The following is a 14,707-nucleotide window of genomic DNA, read 5'->3' on the forward strand; positions in this document are numbered from 1 at the left end:
CAACCTCGTTTACGTGGACGCGCGCAACAAGGAGGAGACGCGCAACGCCGGCGGAGTCGGGGTGCTCGCCAGAGTGCTGGGCACCAGCGGAGACGCGGAGACGCTGAGGCAGGCTTCAGGTAGGAGGGTGATGATGGTGGTAGTGGTGGTGATGGTGGTGGTGGTGGTGGGGGTGCTGGCCAGAGTGCTGGGCACCAGCGGAGACGCAGAGACGCTGAGGCAGGCTTCAGGTAGGTGGGGGGTGGGGTGGGGGGGTGGTGGTGGGGGGGTGGGTGGTGGGTGGGGGGGTGGGGGGGGTGGGGGAGGGGGTGGTGATGATGGTGGGGGTGGTAGTGGTAGTGGTGGTGGGGGTGGTGGTGGGGGTGCTGGCCAGAGTGCTGGGCACCAGCAGAGACGCAGAGACCCTGAGGCAGGCTTCAGGTGGGTGGGGGGTGGGGTGGGGGGGTGGTGGGTGGTGGTGGGGGGGTGGTGGTGGTGGTGGGGGGGGTGGGGAGTGGGGGGGTGGTGATGATGGTGGGGGTGGTAGTGGTAGTGGTGGTGGGGGTGGTGGTGGGGGTGCTGGCCAGAGTGCTGGGCACCAGCGGAGACGCAGAGACGCTGAGGCAGGCTTCAGGTGGGTGGGGGGTGGGGTGGGGGGGGTGGTGGGTGGTGGTGGGGGGGTGGGGGGTGGGGGTGGTGGGGAGTGGGGGGGTGGTGATGATGGTGGTGGTGGTGGGGGTGCTCGCCAGAGTGCTGGGCACCAGCGGAGACGCAGAGACGCTGAGGCAGGCTTCAGGTGGGTGGGGGGTGGGGTGGGGGGGGTGGTGGGTGGTGGTGGGGGGGGTGGGGGGTGGGGGTGGTGGGGAGTGGGGGGGTGGTGATGATGGTGGTGGTGGTGGGGGTGCTGGCCAGAGTGCTGGGCACCAGCGGAGACGCAGAGACGCTGAGGCAGGCTTCAGGTGGGTGGGGGGTGGGGTGGGGGGGTGGTGGGTGGTGGTGGGGGGGTGGTGGTGGTGGGGGTGGGGGGTGGTGATGATGGTGGTGGTGGTGGGGGTGCTGGCCAGAGTGCTGGGCACCAGCAGAGACGCAGAGACCCTGAGGCAGGCTTCAGGTGGGTGGGGGGTGGGGTGGGGGGGGGTGGTGGGGGTGGGTGGGGGGGTGGGGTGGGGGGGTGGTGGGTGGTGGTGATGATGGTGGTGGTAGTGGTGATGATGGGGGTGGTGGTGGGGGTGCTGGCGGCAGTGCTGGGCACCAGCGGAGACGCAGAGACGCTGAGGCAGGCTTCAGGTAGGAGGGTGATGATGGTGGTAGTGGTGGTGATGGTGGTGATGATGATGGTGGTAGTGGTGATGATGGTGGTGGTGGGGGTGGTGGTGGGGGTGCTGGCCAGAGTGCTGGGCACCAGCGGAGACGCAGAGACGCTGAGGCAGGCTTCAGGTGGGTGGGGGGTGATGGTGGTAGTGGTGGTGGTGGTGGTAGTGGTGGTGATGATGGTGGTGGTAGTGGTGGTGATGGTGGTGGTGGTGGTGATGATGGTGATGGTGGTGGTGGTGATGATGATGGTGGTGGTGGTGGGGGTGCTGGCCAGAGTGCTGGGCACCAGCGGAGACGCAGAGACCCTGAGGCAGGCTTCAGGTGGGTGGGGGGGGTGGGGGGTGGGGTGGGGGGTGGGGGTGGGGTGGGGGAGGTGGGGGGGTGGGTGAGTGATGGTGATGATGGTGGTGGTGATGGTGGTAGTGGTGGTGATGGTGACGGTGGTGGGGGTGGTGGTAGAGGTGATGATGGTGGTAGTGGGTGGTGGGGGGTGGTGGTTGGGTGGGGGTGGGGGGGGTGGGGGAGTGGTGGTGGGGGTGGTGGTAGAGGTGATGATGGTGGTAGTGGGTGGTGGGGGGTGGGGGGTGGAGGGTGGAGGGGAGAGAGACACGGGGGGAGAGAGACATGGGTTGATAGTGAGACCTCTCTGTATGTCACTTTCTGTCTGTATCCTCATTTCCACATCTCCCCGCGTCTCCCCGTGTCTCCCTCCTCCCCGTGTCTCCCGCCGCGTCTCCCCGCGTCTCCCTCCTCCCCGTGTCTCCCCGTGTCTCCCCGTGTCTCACCCCGCGTCTCCCCGCGTCTCCTCGCGTCTTCCCGCGTCTCCCCGCGTCTCCCCCGTGTCTCCCTCCTCCCCGCGTCTCCCGTGTCTCCACGCGTCTCCCCGCGTCTCCCCGCGTCTCCCTCCTCCCCGTGTCTCCCCGTGTCTCCCCGTGTCTCCCGCCGCGTCTCCCCGCGTCTCCCTCCTCCCCGTGTCTCCCCGTGTCTCCCCGTGTCTCCCCGTGTCTCACCCCGCGTCTCCCCGCGTCTCCCCGCGTCTCCCCGCGTCTACCCCGTGTCTCCCTCCTCCCCGCGTCTCCCGTGTCTCCACGCGTCTCCCCGCGTCTCCCCGCGTCTCCCTCCTCCCCGTGTCTCCCCGTGTCTCCCCATGTCTCCCGCCGCGTCTCCCCGCGTCTCCCTCCTCCCCGTGTCTCCCCGTGTCTCCCGCCGCGTCTCCCCGCGTCTCCCTCCTCCCCGTGTCTCCCCGTGTCTCCCCGTGTCTCACCCCGCGTCTCCCCGCGTCTCCTCGCGTCTTCCCGCGTCTCCCCGCGTCTCCCCCGTGTCTCCCTCCTCCCCGCGTCTCCCGTGTCTCCACGCGTCTCCCCGCGTCTCCCCGCGTCTCCCTCCTCCCCGTGTCTCCCCGTGTCTCCCCGTGTCTCCCGCCGCGTCTCCCCGCGTCTCCCTCCTCCCCGTGTCTCCCCGTGTCTCCCCGTGTCTCCCCGTGTCTCACCCCGCGTCTCCCCGCGTCTCCCCGCGTCTCCCCGCGTCTACCCCGTGTCTCCCTCCTCCCCGCGTCTCCCGTGTCTCCACGCGTCTCCCCGCGTCTCCCCGCGTCTCCCTCCTCCCCGTGTCTCCCCGTGTCTCCCCATGTCTCCCGCCGCGTCTCCCCGCGTCTCCCTTCTCCCCGTGTCTCCCCGTGTCTCCCCGTGTCTCCCCGCGTCTCACCCCGCGTCTCCCCGCGTCTCCCCGCGTTTCCCCGTGTCTTCCTGCGTCTCCCCGCGTCTCCCCGTGTCTCCCCGCGTCTCCCCGCGTCTCCCCGTGTCTCACCCCGCATCTCCCCGCGTCTCCCCGCGTCTCCCCGCGTCTCCCCGTGTCTCCCTCCTCCCCGCGTCTCCCGCCGCGTCTCCCCGCGTCTCCCTCCTCCCCGTGTCTCCCCGTGTCTCCCTGTGTCTCCCCGCGTCTCCCCGCGTCTCCCCGCGTCTCCCCGCGTCTCCCCGCGTCTCCCCGCGTCTCACCCCGCGTCTCCCCGCGTCTCCCCGCGTCTCCCTCCTCCCCGCGTCTCCCCGTGTCTCCCCGCGTCTCCCCGCATCTTCCCGTGTCTCACCCCGCGTCTCCCCGCGTCTCCCCGCGTCTCCCTCCTCCCCGCGTCTCCCCGCGTCTCCCCGCGTCTCCCCGCGTCTCCCCGTGTCTCACCCCGCGTCTCCCCGTGTCTCCCCGCGTCTCCCTCCTCCCCGCGTCTCCCCGTGTCTCACCCCGCGTCTCCCCGCGTCTCCCCGCGTCTCCCTCCTCCCCGCGTCTCCCCGTGTCTCCCCGCGTCTCCCCGCGTTTCCCCGTGTCTCACCCCGCGTCTCCCCGCGTCTCCCCGCGTCTCCCTCCTCCCCGCGTCTCCCCGCGTCTCCCCGCGTCTCCCCGTGTCTCACCCCGCGTCTCCCCGCGTCTCCCCGTGTCTCCCCGCGTCTCCCCGCGTCTCCCCGTGTCTCACCCCGCGTCTCTCCGCGTCTCCCCGCGTCTCCCCGTGTCTCCCTCCTCCCCGCGTCTCCCGCAGCGTCTCCCCGCGTCTCCCTCCTCCCCGTGTCTCCCCATGTCTCCCCGCGTCTCCCCGTGTCTCCCCGCGTCTCCCCGCGTCTCCCCGCGTCTCCCCGCGTCTCCCCGCGTCTCCCCGCGTCTCCCCGTGTCTCCCCGCGTCTCCCCGTGTCTCACCGCGCGTCTCCCCACGTCTCCCCGCGTCTCCCCGCGTCTCCCCGCGTCTCCCCGTGTCTCCCCGCGTCTCCCCGCGTCTCCCCGCGTCTCCCCGCGTCTCCCCGCGTCTCCCCGCGTCTCCCCGCGTCTCCCCGCGTCTCCCCGCGTCTCCCCGCGTCTCCCCGCGTCTCCCCGCGTCTCCCCGCGTCTCCCCGCGTCTCCCCGCGTCTCCCCGCGTCTCCCCGCGTCTCCCCGCGTCTCCCCGCGTCTCCCCGCGTCTCCCCGCGTCTCCCCGCGTCTCCCCGCGTCTCCCCGCGTCTCCCCGCGTCTCCCCGTGTCTCACCCCGCGTCTCCCCGCGTCTCCCCTAGGCGCCCTGTGGAACCTGTCCTCCATGGAGAGCCTCAAGGAGGAGATCGTGGCGACGTCGCTCGACGTTTTGGTTCGCCGCGTCCAGGGAACGGCGGGGAGCCCCAACCCAGACGCTGAAGTCTTCTACAACGTCACTGGCTGCCTGCGGTGACCCCCACATCCGCTAGCTCCTCCCCCTTATCCGCTAGCTCCTCCCCCTTATCCGCTAGCTCCTCCCCCTTATCCGCTAGCTCCTCCCCCTTATCCGCTAGCTCCTCCCCCGTATCCGCTAACTCCTCCCCCTTATCCACTAACTCCTCCCCCTTATCCGCTAGCTCCTCCCCCGTATCCGCCAGCTCCTCCCCCTTATCCACTAACTCCTCCCCCGTATCCGCTAACTCCGCCCCCGTATCCGCTAGCTCCTCCCCCGTATCCACCAGCTCCTCCCCCTTATCCGCTAACGCCTCATCCGCTAGCTCCTCCCCCTTATCCGCTAGCTCCTCCCCCGTATCCGCTAACTCCTCCCCCGTATCCGCTAACTCCTCCCCCTTATCCGCTAACTCCTCCCCCTTATCCGCTAACTCCTCCCCCGTATCCGCTAGCTCCTCCCCCGTATCCGCTAACTCCTCCCCCGTATCCGCTAGTTCCTCCCCCTTATCCACTAGCTCCTCCCCCTTACCCGCTAACGCCTCCCCCTCATCCGCTAACTCCTCCCCCTTATCCGCTAGCTCCTCCCCCTTATCCACTAACTCCTCCCCCTTATCCGCTAGCTCCTCCCCCGTATCCGCCAGCTCCTCCCCCTTATCCACTAACTCCTCCCCCGTATCCGCTAACTCCGCCCCCGTATCCGCTAGCTCCTCCCCCTTATCCGCTAACTCTTCCCCCGTATCCGCTAACTCCTCCCCCGTATCCGCTAACTCCTCCCCCGTATCCGCTAGTTCCTCCCCCTTATCCGCTAGCTCCTCCCCCTTCTCCGTTAGCTCCTCCCCCTTATCCGCTAGCTCCTCCCCCTTATCCGCCAACTCCTCCCCCGTATCCGCCAGCTCCTCCCCCTTATCCGCTAGCTCTTCCCCCTTATCCGCTAGCTCCTCCCCCTTATCCGCCAACTCCTCCCCCTTATCCGCTAACTCCTCCCCCGTATCCGCTAACTCCTCCCCCGTATCCGCCAACTCCTCCCCCGTATCCGCCAGCTCCTCCCCCGTATCCGCTAACTCCTCCCTCATATCCGCTGGCTCCTCCCCCTTATCCGCTAAGTTCCTCCCCCGTATCCGCTAACTCCTCCCCCTTATCCGCTAACTCCTCCCCCTTATCCGCTAACTCCTCCCCCGTATCCGCTAACTCCTCCCCCTTATCCGCTAACTCCTCCCCCTTATCCGCTAACTCCTCCCCCTTATCTGCTAGCTCCTCCCCCGTATCCGCTAAGTCCCTCCCCCGTATCCACTAACTCCTCCCCCGTATCCACTAACTCCTCCCCCGTATCCGCTAACTCCTCCCCCTTATCCGCTAACTCCTCCCCCTTATCCGCTAACTCCTCCCCCTTATCCGCTAACTCCTCCCCCTTATCCGCTAACTCCTCCCCCTTATCTGCTAGCTCCTCCCCCGTATCCGCTAACTCCTCCCCCGTATCTGCTAGCTCCTCCCCCGTATCCGCTAAGTCCCTCCCCCGTATCCACTAACTCCTCCCCCGTATCCACTAACTCCTCCCCCGTATCCACTAACTCCTCCCCCGTATCCGCTGACTCCTCCCCCTTATCCGCTAACTCCTCCCCCGTATCCGCTAGCTCCTCCCCCGTATCCGCTATCTCCTCCCCCTTATCCGCTAACTCCTCCCCCTTATCCGCTAACTCCTCCCCCGTATCTGCTAGCTCCTCCCCCCTATCCGCTAGCTCCTCCCCCGTATCCGCTAACTCCTCCCCCATATCCGCCAACTCCTCCCCCGTATCCGCCAGCTCCTCCCCCGTATCCGCTAACTCCTCCCCCGTATCCGCTAACTCCTCCCCCGTATCCGCTAACTCCTCCCCCTTATCCGCTAACTCCTCCCCCTTATCCGCTAACTCCTCCCCCTTATCCGCTAACTCCTCCCCCTTATCCACTAACTCCTCCCCTAACTCCTCCCCCGTATCCGCTAACTCCTCCCCCTTATCCACTAACTCCTCCCCTAACTCCTCCCCTAACTCCTCCCCCTTATCCGCTAGCTCCTCCCCCTTATCCGCTAGCTCCTCCCCTTATCCGCTAAGTCCCTCCCCCTTATCCGCTAACTCCTCCCCCCGCTAGGAACCTGAGCTCTGCGAGCCAGGCGGCGCGTGGGCGCATGAGGGAGAGTCCCGGACTCGTGGACTCGCTCGTCAAGTTCGCGAGCAACGCAGTGGAGCACGGCACCATCAACGAGACGGTGATCACCCACCTCGCTCACTCACCTCGCTCGCTCACCACGCACGCTCACTCACCACGCTCGCTCACCACGCACGCTCACTCACCACGCTCGCTCACCACGCACGCTCACTCACCACGCTCGCTCACCACGCACGCTCACTCACCACGCTCGCTCACCACGCACGCTCACTCACCACGCACGCTCACCACGCACGCTCACTCACCACGCTCGCTCACCACGCACGCTCACTCACCACGCTCGCTCACCACGCACGCTCACTCACCACGCTCGCTCACCACGCACGCTCACTCACCACGCTCGCTCACCACGCACGCTCACTCACCACGCACGCTCACCACGCACACTCACCACGCTCGCTCACCACGCACGCTCACTCACCACGCTCGCTCACCACGCACGCTCACTCACCACGCTCGCTCACCACGCACGCTCACTCACCACGCTCGCTCACCACGCACGCTCACTCACCACGCTCGCTCACCACGCACGCTCACTCACCACGCTCGCTCACCACGCACGCTCACTCACCACGCACGCTCACCACGCACGCTCACTCACCACGCTCGCTCACCACGCACGCTCACTCACCACGCTCGCTCACCACGCACGCTCACTCACCACGCTCGCTCACCACGCACGCTCACTCACCACGCACGCTCACCACGCACGCTCACTCACCACGCTCGCTCACCACGCACGCTCACTCACCACGCTCGCTCACCACGCACGCTCACTCACCACGCTCGCTCACCACGCACGCTCACTCACCACGCTCGCTCACCACGCACGCTCACTCACCACGCACGCTCACCACGCACGCTCACTCACCACGCTCGCTCACCACGCACGCTCACTCACCACGCTCGCTCACCACGCACGCTCACTCACCACGCTCGCTCACCACGCACGCTCACTCACCACGCACGCTCACCACGCACGCTCACTCACCACGCTCGCTCACCACGCACGCTCACTCACCACGCTCGCTCACCACGCACGCTCACTCACCACGCTCGCTCACCACGCACGCTCACTCACCACGCTCGCTCACCACGCACGCTCACTCACCACGCTCGCTCACCACGCACGCTCACTCACCACGCTCGCTCACCACGCTCGCTCGCTCACCACGCACGCTCGCTCTCTCGCTCGCTCGCTCACCACGCTCGCTCACCACGCACGCTCACTCACCACGCTCGCTCACCACGCATGCTCACCACGCACGCTCACTCACCACGCTCGCTCACCACACTCGCTCGCTCACCACGCACGCTCGCTCTCTCGCTCGCTCGCTCACCACGCTCGTTCACCACGCACGCTCACTCACCACGCTCGCTCACCACGCACGCTCACTCACCACGCTCGCTCACCACGCACGCTCACTCACCACGCTCGCTCACCACGCACGCTCACTCACCACGCTCACTCACCACGCTCGCTCACTCACCACGCTCGCTCACCACGCACGCTCGCTCTCTCGCTCGCTCGCTCACCACGCTCGCTCGCTCACCCCCTTGCTCGCTCGCTCGCTCACCACGCTCGCTCACCACCTTCGCTCGCTCACCACGCACGCTCGCTCGCTCACCTTGCTCGCTCACCACGCTCGCTCACCTCCTCGTTCGCTCGCACGCTCACCACGCACGCTCACTCACCACGCACGCTCACTAAGCCACTCGCTCACCACGCTCACCACGCTCACCACGCTCGCTCGCCACGCACGCTCACTCACCACGCTCACACCCCCCCCTCGCTCCGCCCCCCATTCCCCCCCATCCTCCCTTCACCCCCCATGTCCCCCCCTCGTGTACTCCCCCCCCTTACCCCCCTTCCCCCCCACCTCCCCTGCCCCCCAATTCTCCCCCCCCCCACATTCCCCCTTCCCCCACCATTCTCACCCCACCCATTCACTCCCCCCCCCCATGTCCCCCCCCCCCACGACCCCCCCACTCCCCCCACCCCTCTCCCCCTTCCCCCCCCTCCCACGTCACCCCCCCCTTACCTCCATTCCCTCCCCCCCCTACTCCCTCGCCCCTCCCCCCCCCCTCTACCTCCCCCCCCCCGCCCCCCCCTCCCCCCGCCCCCCCCCGCCCCCCCCTCCCCCCCGCAGGCCCCAGACAGCCGCGTGCGAGCGAGTGTGGAGAACTGCGTGTGCACGTTGCGCAACCTCACCTACCGCCTCAGCGACGAGGCGGGCCCCAGCGTGGCCGCCCAGCTCCACGCTCAGCCAATCAGCAGCAGCTACTCACCCTCCTCCTACTCACCATACTCACCGTCCTACTCACCATCCTCACCACCCTCTTCCTCACCACCCTCCTACGGAGCGGCTCCCGGCGACTACGAAGAGCCAGGCTGCTTCAGCTCAAGGAGCCGCGCGGTCAAGGAGGTGATGGCGGTGGTGGCGGTGGTGGTGATGGTGGTAACAGTGGTGGTGGCGGTGGTCATGGTGGTAACAGTGGTGGTGGTGGTGGCGGTGGTGGCGGTAGTGATGGTGGTGACGGCAGTGGTGATGGTGGTGGCGGTGGCAGCAACGGTGGTGACAACATTTGCCAGGTTCATAATAACCTTCCCCCCCCCCACCCCTCACCCCCCCACCCCCACCCCCCACCCCCCCCGCCCCACCCCCACCCACCACCCCCCCGCCCCACCCCCACCCCCCCACCCCCACCCCCCCACCCCCCACCCCCCACCCCCCACACCCCCCACCCCCCCACCCCCACAGGCTGTAGAGCAACAGGACGTGGAGTTTACCCAGAATCCCCGTGGGGCTCAGTGGCTGTGGAACCCGCAGGCCGTGCGTCTCTACGCCGAGCTGCTCAAGACGCGGGGGGGGGGGGGGGCCCCCCCCCGACAACCTCCGCGAGGGGGCCGCGGGAGCCCTGCAGAACGTCACCGCCGGCAACTCGGGGGTACGAAGAGCCCCCCGGGATGACCCCCCGGGATGACCCCTCGGGATGACCCCTCGGGATGACCCCCCGGGATGACCCCCCGGGATGACCCCTCGGGATGACCCCTCGGGATGACCCCCCGGGATGACCCCTCGGGATGACCCCTCGGGATGACCCCCCGGGATGACCCCTCGGGATGACCCCCCGGGATGACCCCTCGGGATGACCCCTCGGGATGACCCCCCGGGATGACCCCTCGGGATGACCCCCCGGGATGACCCCCCGGGATGACCCCCCGGGATGAACCTAGCGACTGCCTCTCTCTCTCGCTTCACACACGCACTCTGGGAGTGCCTAGCCCACCACTAGCACTGGTGGTGACTGTGGTGGTGGTGGTGACGGTGAAGATGGTGGTGGTGACGGTGGTGGTGACGGTGGTGGTGGTGGTGGTGGTGATGGTGGTGGTAGTGGTGATGGTGACTGTGGTGGCGGGGGTGGCTAAATATTGGAAGAAGTCACCCCCTGTGAGTGGCTGGCTGAGGTACCAGCTGTTGAGGAAGTACTGAAGGCGATCTGGAGTCTTGAGACCAGGAAAGGCACCGGGCAGAGATGATCTCCCAAGCGAAATGCTGAGGGAGGGTGGCGTTTGTGCACAGACTGCCCTACATGACATCATAACAAGTCTGGACCACTGGACGGGTTCCACAGGATTGGAAGGATGCCCTGGTGGTCCCCCTCTTTAAGAAGGGGGACCGCACAGACTGTAACAACTACAGGGGCATCTCACTCCTCAGTGTGCCGGGAAAGGTCCTGGCAAGGATTATTCAACATCGCCTTGCCAGGCACGCTGAGGAGAGGCTTGCGGAGCCCCAATGCGGTTTCAGGAAAGGGCGGTCCTGCACAGATGCCATATTTTCTGTCCGTCTGCTACAGCAGAGGTGTAGTGCATTCCAACAAGACCTACATCTCTGCTTTATTGACCTGGTCAAGGCCTATGATACCATCAGTAGGCCTGGGTTCTGGGTTGTTTTTCGTGCTTTCGGAGTCCCTGACCCTCTGCTCACGATCATTAAGGACCTTCATGATGGTGATCGGGCCCGGGTAAAACTACGTGGCCGGGAGTCGGAGCCTTTCCCTGTACACCTTGGGGTGCGACAGGGATGTCCTCTGGCTCCCACATTATTTAACATCGATTTCGACTGCGTAATTCGTGAAGCCTTCAATAGCTGTACCGGGGGAATTTCCATTTGGTACAGATATAATGGGAGGCTGATCGACGCCCGGGTGCGATCAAGGGATGGCTCCCTATTGGTCAACCACGTTATGTATGCCGATGATTTGGTAATAGCTGCTCATTCAGAGGAGGAGTTGGAGACGCTGCTGCTGAGACTGGAGCGTGCCACTAAGAGGTGGGGCCTTACCATCAGCCCCACCAAAACTAAGCACCTGCCTGGGTATTTTGTACCATCGGACACTCCACCCCCACAACTCCCAATCGGTGATGGGGCAGTTGTGGAGAGAGTGGAGAGTTTCCCATACCTGGGCAGTGTGCTCATGACCGGCTCCGGTTTAGCAGCAGAGGGTCTCACTCCGAATCAGTCGAGCGGCAATGTCTTTTCATCAGCTGCGTAACGCTGCTGTGTGGAAGCTGCCTGGTCTGTCGCTCCGCACGAAGCTTTGGGTCTTCTCGGCCACGGTCATTCCCTCCCTTCTCTACGCTTGCGAAACGTGGACCCCCAAAATGGAGCATCTTCGCCGGTTAGAAACATTTAGGCTGGCCTGCCTACGATCCATCCTGGGTTTAACCTGCAGGCTGGATTGTGTGTCTGTGTGTGTGTGTCTGTGTGTGTATCTATCTATCTATGTGTGTGTGTGTGTGTCTGTGTGTATGTGTGCAACACTGTCGTGGGCAGTGCTGTGGGGGGAGGGCCAATGCCCATTGGCTTCTCCCCTCATGGCGTCTGTGACCACCACAGTGGCTAAACGGGGGCTCTGGACGGGTGCGAGGGGCTGGTAACCCCTCCACCTTCAATTAACCACCACTAAACTACGAATTAAACATAAACCTGTAATTAATAAGCTTGTGCCGGAGGCCCCGGGGGGTCAGGCTTTTATGACGTCTCCTGGCCAAACCCCATTTGGCGGAGCCAGGAGATTGAATTTTAACCCTCGGGGCTTCTCCAGAAACAACGAAAAACCATTGCGGATGGCCACGTGGAATGTTCGAACGCTCACTGCGGAGGAGAGGCTGCCACTCCTCTGTCGGGAGCTGGACCGGTACCGCCTGGATCTCTGTGGCATTCAGGAGGTCCGGTGGACCGGTTCTGGCTCCTGCCACCATGAGGGGTGGACAGTCCTCTACTCGGGGCAGGAGACTGTCAAACAACAGGGTGTGGCTCTTCTTCTGAACAAAAGAATGAAGGGGGCGTGGGAGCGTGGCGGTGAGGTGTGGGAAGCTGTAAGCCCCAGGATACTTTGGGCTCGCCTTCCCATCAACCGGAGGCGAGGAGTGGTGGTCGTGGTTACTTATGCCCCCACCGAAGACGAACATCCGTGGAGGGATGCAGGCAAAGCCGATGAGTCGGACGCTTTCTATGACCTCCTGTCACAGGTGCTGGCTAAAGTGGCCACTCGGGACAGAGTCATCTTGTTGGGTGACTTCAATGCCCGAGTTGGTCATGATGCTGGCACCTGGTCTGGAGTGATTGGAAGGCATGGGCCAGATCAGCTCAATAATAACGGTAGGAGGCTGATAGATTTTTGTGCAGCCCATGGGCTTGTAATTACCAACACGCTCTTCCGGCATCGGCGCATCCACACAACATCATGGATGCATGCCGGGTCCAAGCAAGAACATCTGCTGGACTACATAGTGACGGACCAGCGGATGCGAGCCCATGTCCTTGACACCAGGACCTACCGTGGAGCGGATCTGCCCTCTGACCATCGACTAGTCATCTGTAAGATGCGCCTGCCATTCTTCCACTCCGGTGGTGGGTGTACACCCAGGATCCCATTCCATCCAAAAGTGGCCTGGTCTAAGTTAGCTGATGAAAGTTGCAAGCGAGAATTTCATCATCGCTTGCAGCTGGGGTTGGCATCGTCCCCCACTCCACCTGATGTCGAGGGTAAATGGGCGAGGTTTAAGACTGTGACTCATGCAGCTGCAATGGCTGCTTTGGGTACGCGGTCCAGACCTCCCCGGGAACCCTGGCTGACGGAGGAGGTGTTCAGGTTAATTGAGAAAAAGCGACAGGCCCACTCTCATCGCCTACAGCATCCCACGTCAGAGAATGAGGAGGTTTACCGCAGCCTTCGCTCGGAGGTTCGGAGAGCCGTAAGGCGCTGTAAGGATGGGTGGTGGTCGCGGGTTGCTGAGGAGATGGAGTCTGCCTCAGTGGCCCGCGATCACAAATCACTATTTAACTCCATCAAAAAAGTAACCTGCAGCGCCACACCTATTACCATCATTAGAGGAAAAAACGGTGATCCAATCTCCGACCCCCAGGAACTGGTTTGCAGATTTGCTGAGCATTTCTGTGAGGTCCTGGGGGAGGGAAAATCTCTCAGCCAGGAAAACATCATGGCACAAAGTGGGGATAACCCTGCTGAGGCTGCGGTGCCTCAAATATTGGAAGAGGTCACCCCCTGTGAGTGGCTGGCTGAGGTACCAGCTGTTGAGGAAGTACTGAGGGCGATCCGGAGTCTGAGACCAGGGAAGGCACCGGGCAGAGATGATCTCCCAAGCGAAATGCTGAGGGAGGGTGGCGTTTGTGCACAGACTGCCCTATATGACATCATAACAACAGTCTGGACCACTGGACGGGTTCCGCAGGACTGGAAGGATGCCCTGGTGGTCCCCCTCTTTAAGAAGGGGGACCGTACCGACTGTAACAACTACAGGGGCATCTCACTCCTCAGTGTGCCGGGTAAGGTCCTGGCAAGGATTATTCAACATCGCCTTGCTAGGCACGCTGAGGAGAGGCTTGCGGAGCCCCAATGCGGTTTCAGGAAAGGGCGGTCCTGCACGGATGCCATATTTTCTGTCCGTCTGCTACAGCAGAGGTGTAGGGAATTCCAAAAAGACCTACATCTCTGCTTTATTGACCTGGTCAAGGCCTATGATACCATCAGTCGGACTGGGCTCTGGGTTGTTCTTCGTGCTTTCGGAGTCCCTGACCCTCTGCTCACGATCATTAAGGACCTTCATGATGGTGAACGGGCCCGGGTAAAACTACGTGGCCGGGAGTCGGAGCCTTTCCCTGTACACCTTGGGGTGCGACAGGGATGTCCTCTGGCTCCCACATTATTTAACATCTATTTCGACTGCGTAGTTCGTGAAGCCTTCAATAGCTGTACCGGGGGAATTACCATTTGGTACAGATACAATGGGAGGCTGATCGACGCCCGGGTGCGATCAAGGGATGGCTCCCTATTGGTCAACCACGTTATGTATGCCGATGATTTGGTAATAGCTGCTGATTCAGAAGAGGAGTTGGAGACGCTGCTGCTGAGACTGGAGCGTGCCACTAAGAGGTGGGGCCTTACCATCAGCCCCACCAAAACTAAGCACCTGCCTGGGTATTTTGTACCATCGGGCACTCCGCCCCCACAACTCCCAATCGGTGATGGGGCAGTTGTGGAGAGAGTAGAGAGTTTCCCATACCTGGGCAGTGTGCTCATGACCGGCTCCAGTTTATCAGCAGAGGTCTCACTCCGAATCAGTCGAGCGGCAATATCTTTTCATCGGTTGCGTAACGCTGTGTGGAAGCTACCTGGTCTGTCGCTCCGCACGAAGCTTCAGGTCTTTTCGGCCACGGTCATTCCCTCCCTGCTCTACGCTTGCGAAACGTGGACCCCCCTAGTGGAGCATCTTCGCCGGTTAGAAACATTTAGGCTGGCCTGCCTACGATCCATCCTGGGTTTAACCTGCAGGCTGGATTGTGTGTCTGTGTGTGTGTGTCTGTGTGTGTATCTATCTATCTATCTATGTGTGTGTGTGTGTGTCTGTGTGTATGTATCTATATATGTATATGTGTGTGTATCTGTGTGTGTGTGTGTATCTGTGTGTGTGTGTGTGTGTCTGTGTGTGTGTGTGTGTGTGTCTGTGTGTATGTATCTATATAT

At 63.8% G+C, this 14,707-nt stretch overlaps 1 protein-coding gene across 1 annotated transcript; it reads left to right on the forward strand.

The window, feature by feature from the left end:
• The first annotated feature begins 1,331 nt into the window (after positions 1-1,331).
• LOC144954865 (plakophilin-3-like) lies at positions 1,332-9,624 on the forward strand. The gene is made up of 5 exons (XM_078885261.1): positions 1,332-1,416; positions 4,321-4,468; positions 6,575-6,692; positions 8,803-9,078; positions 9,415-9,624. The coding sequence occupies exons 1-5, from the start codon at positions 1,332-1,334 to the stop codon at positions 9,622-9,624; spliced, it is 837 nt and encodes a 278-aa protein (XP_078741387.1).
• The last annotated feature ends 5,083 nt before the right edge of the window (positions 9,625-14,707 follow it).

Source organism: Lampetra fluviatilis, unplaced genomic scaffold, assembly GCF_964198595.1.
Source record: "Lampetra fluviatilis unplaced genomic scaffold, kcLamFluv1.1 SCAFFOLD_593, whole genome shotgun sequence".
Lineage (NCBI taxonomy): Eukaryota > Metazoa > Chordata > Hyperoartia > Petromyzontiformes > Petromyzontidae > Lampetra > Lampetra fluviatilis.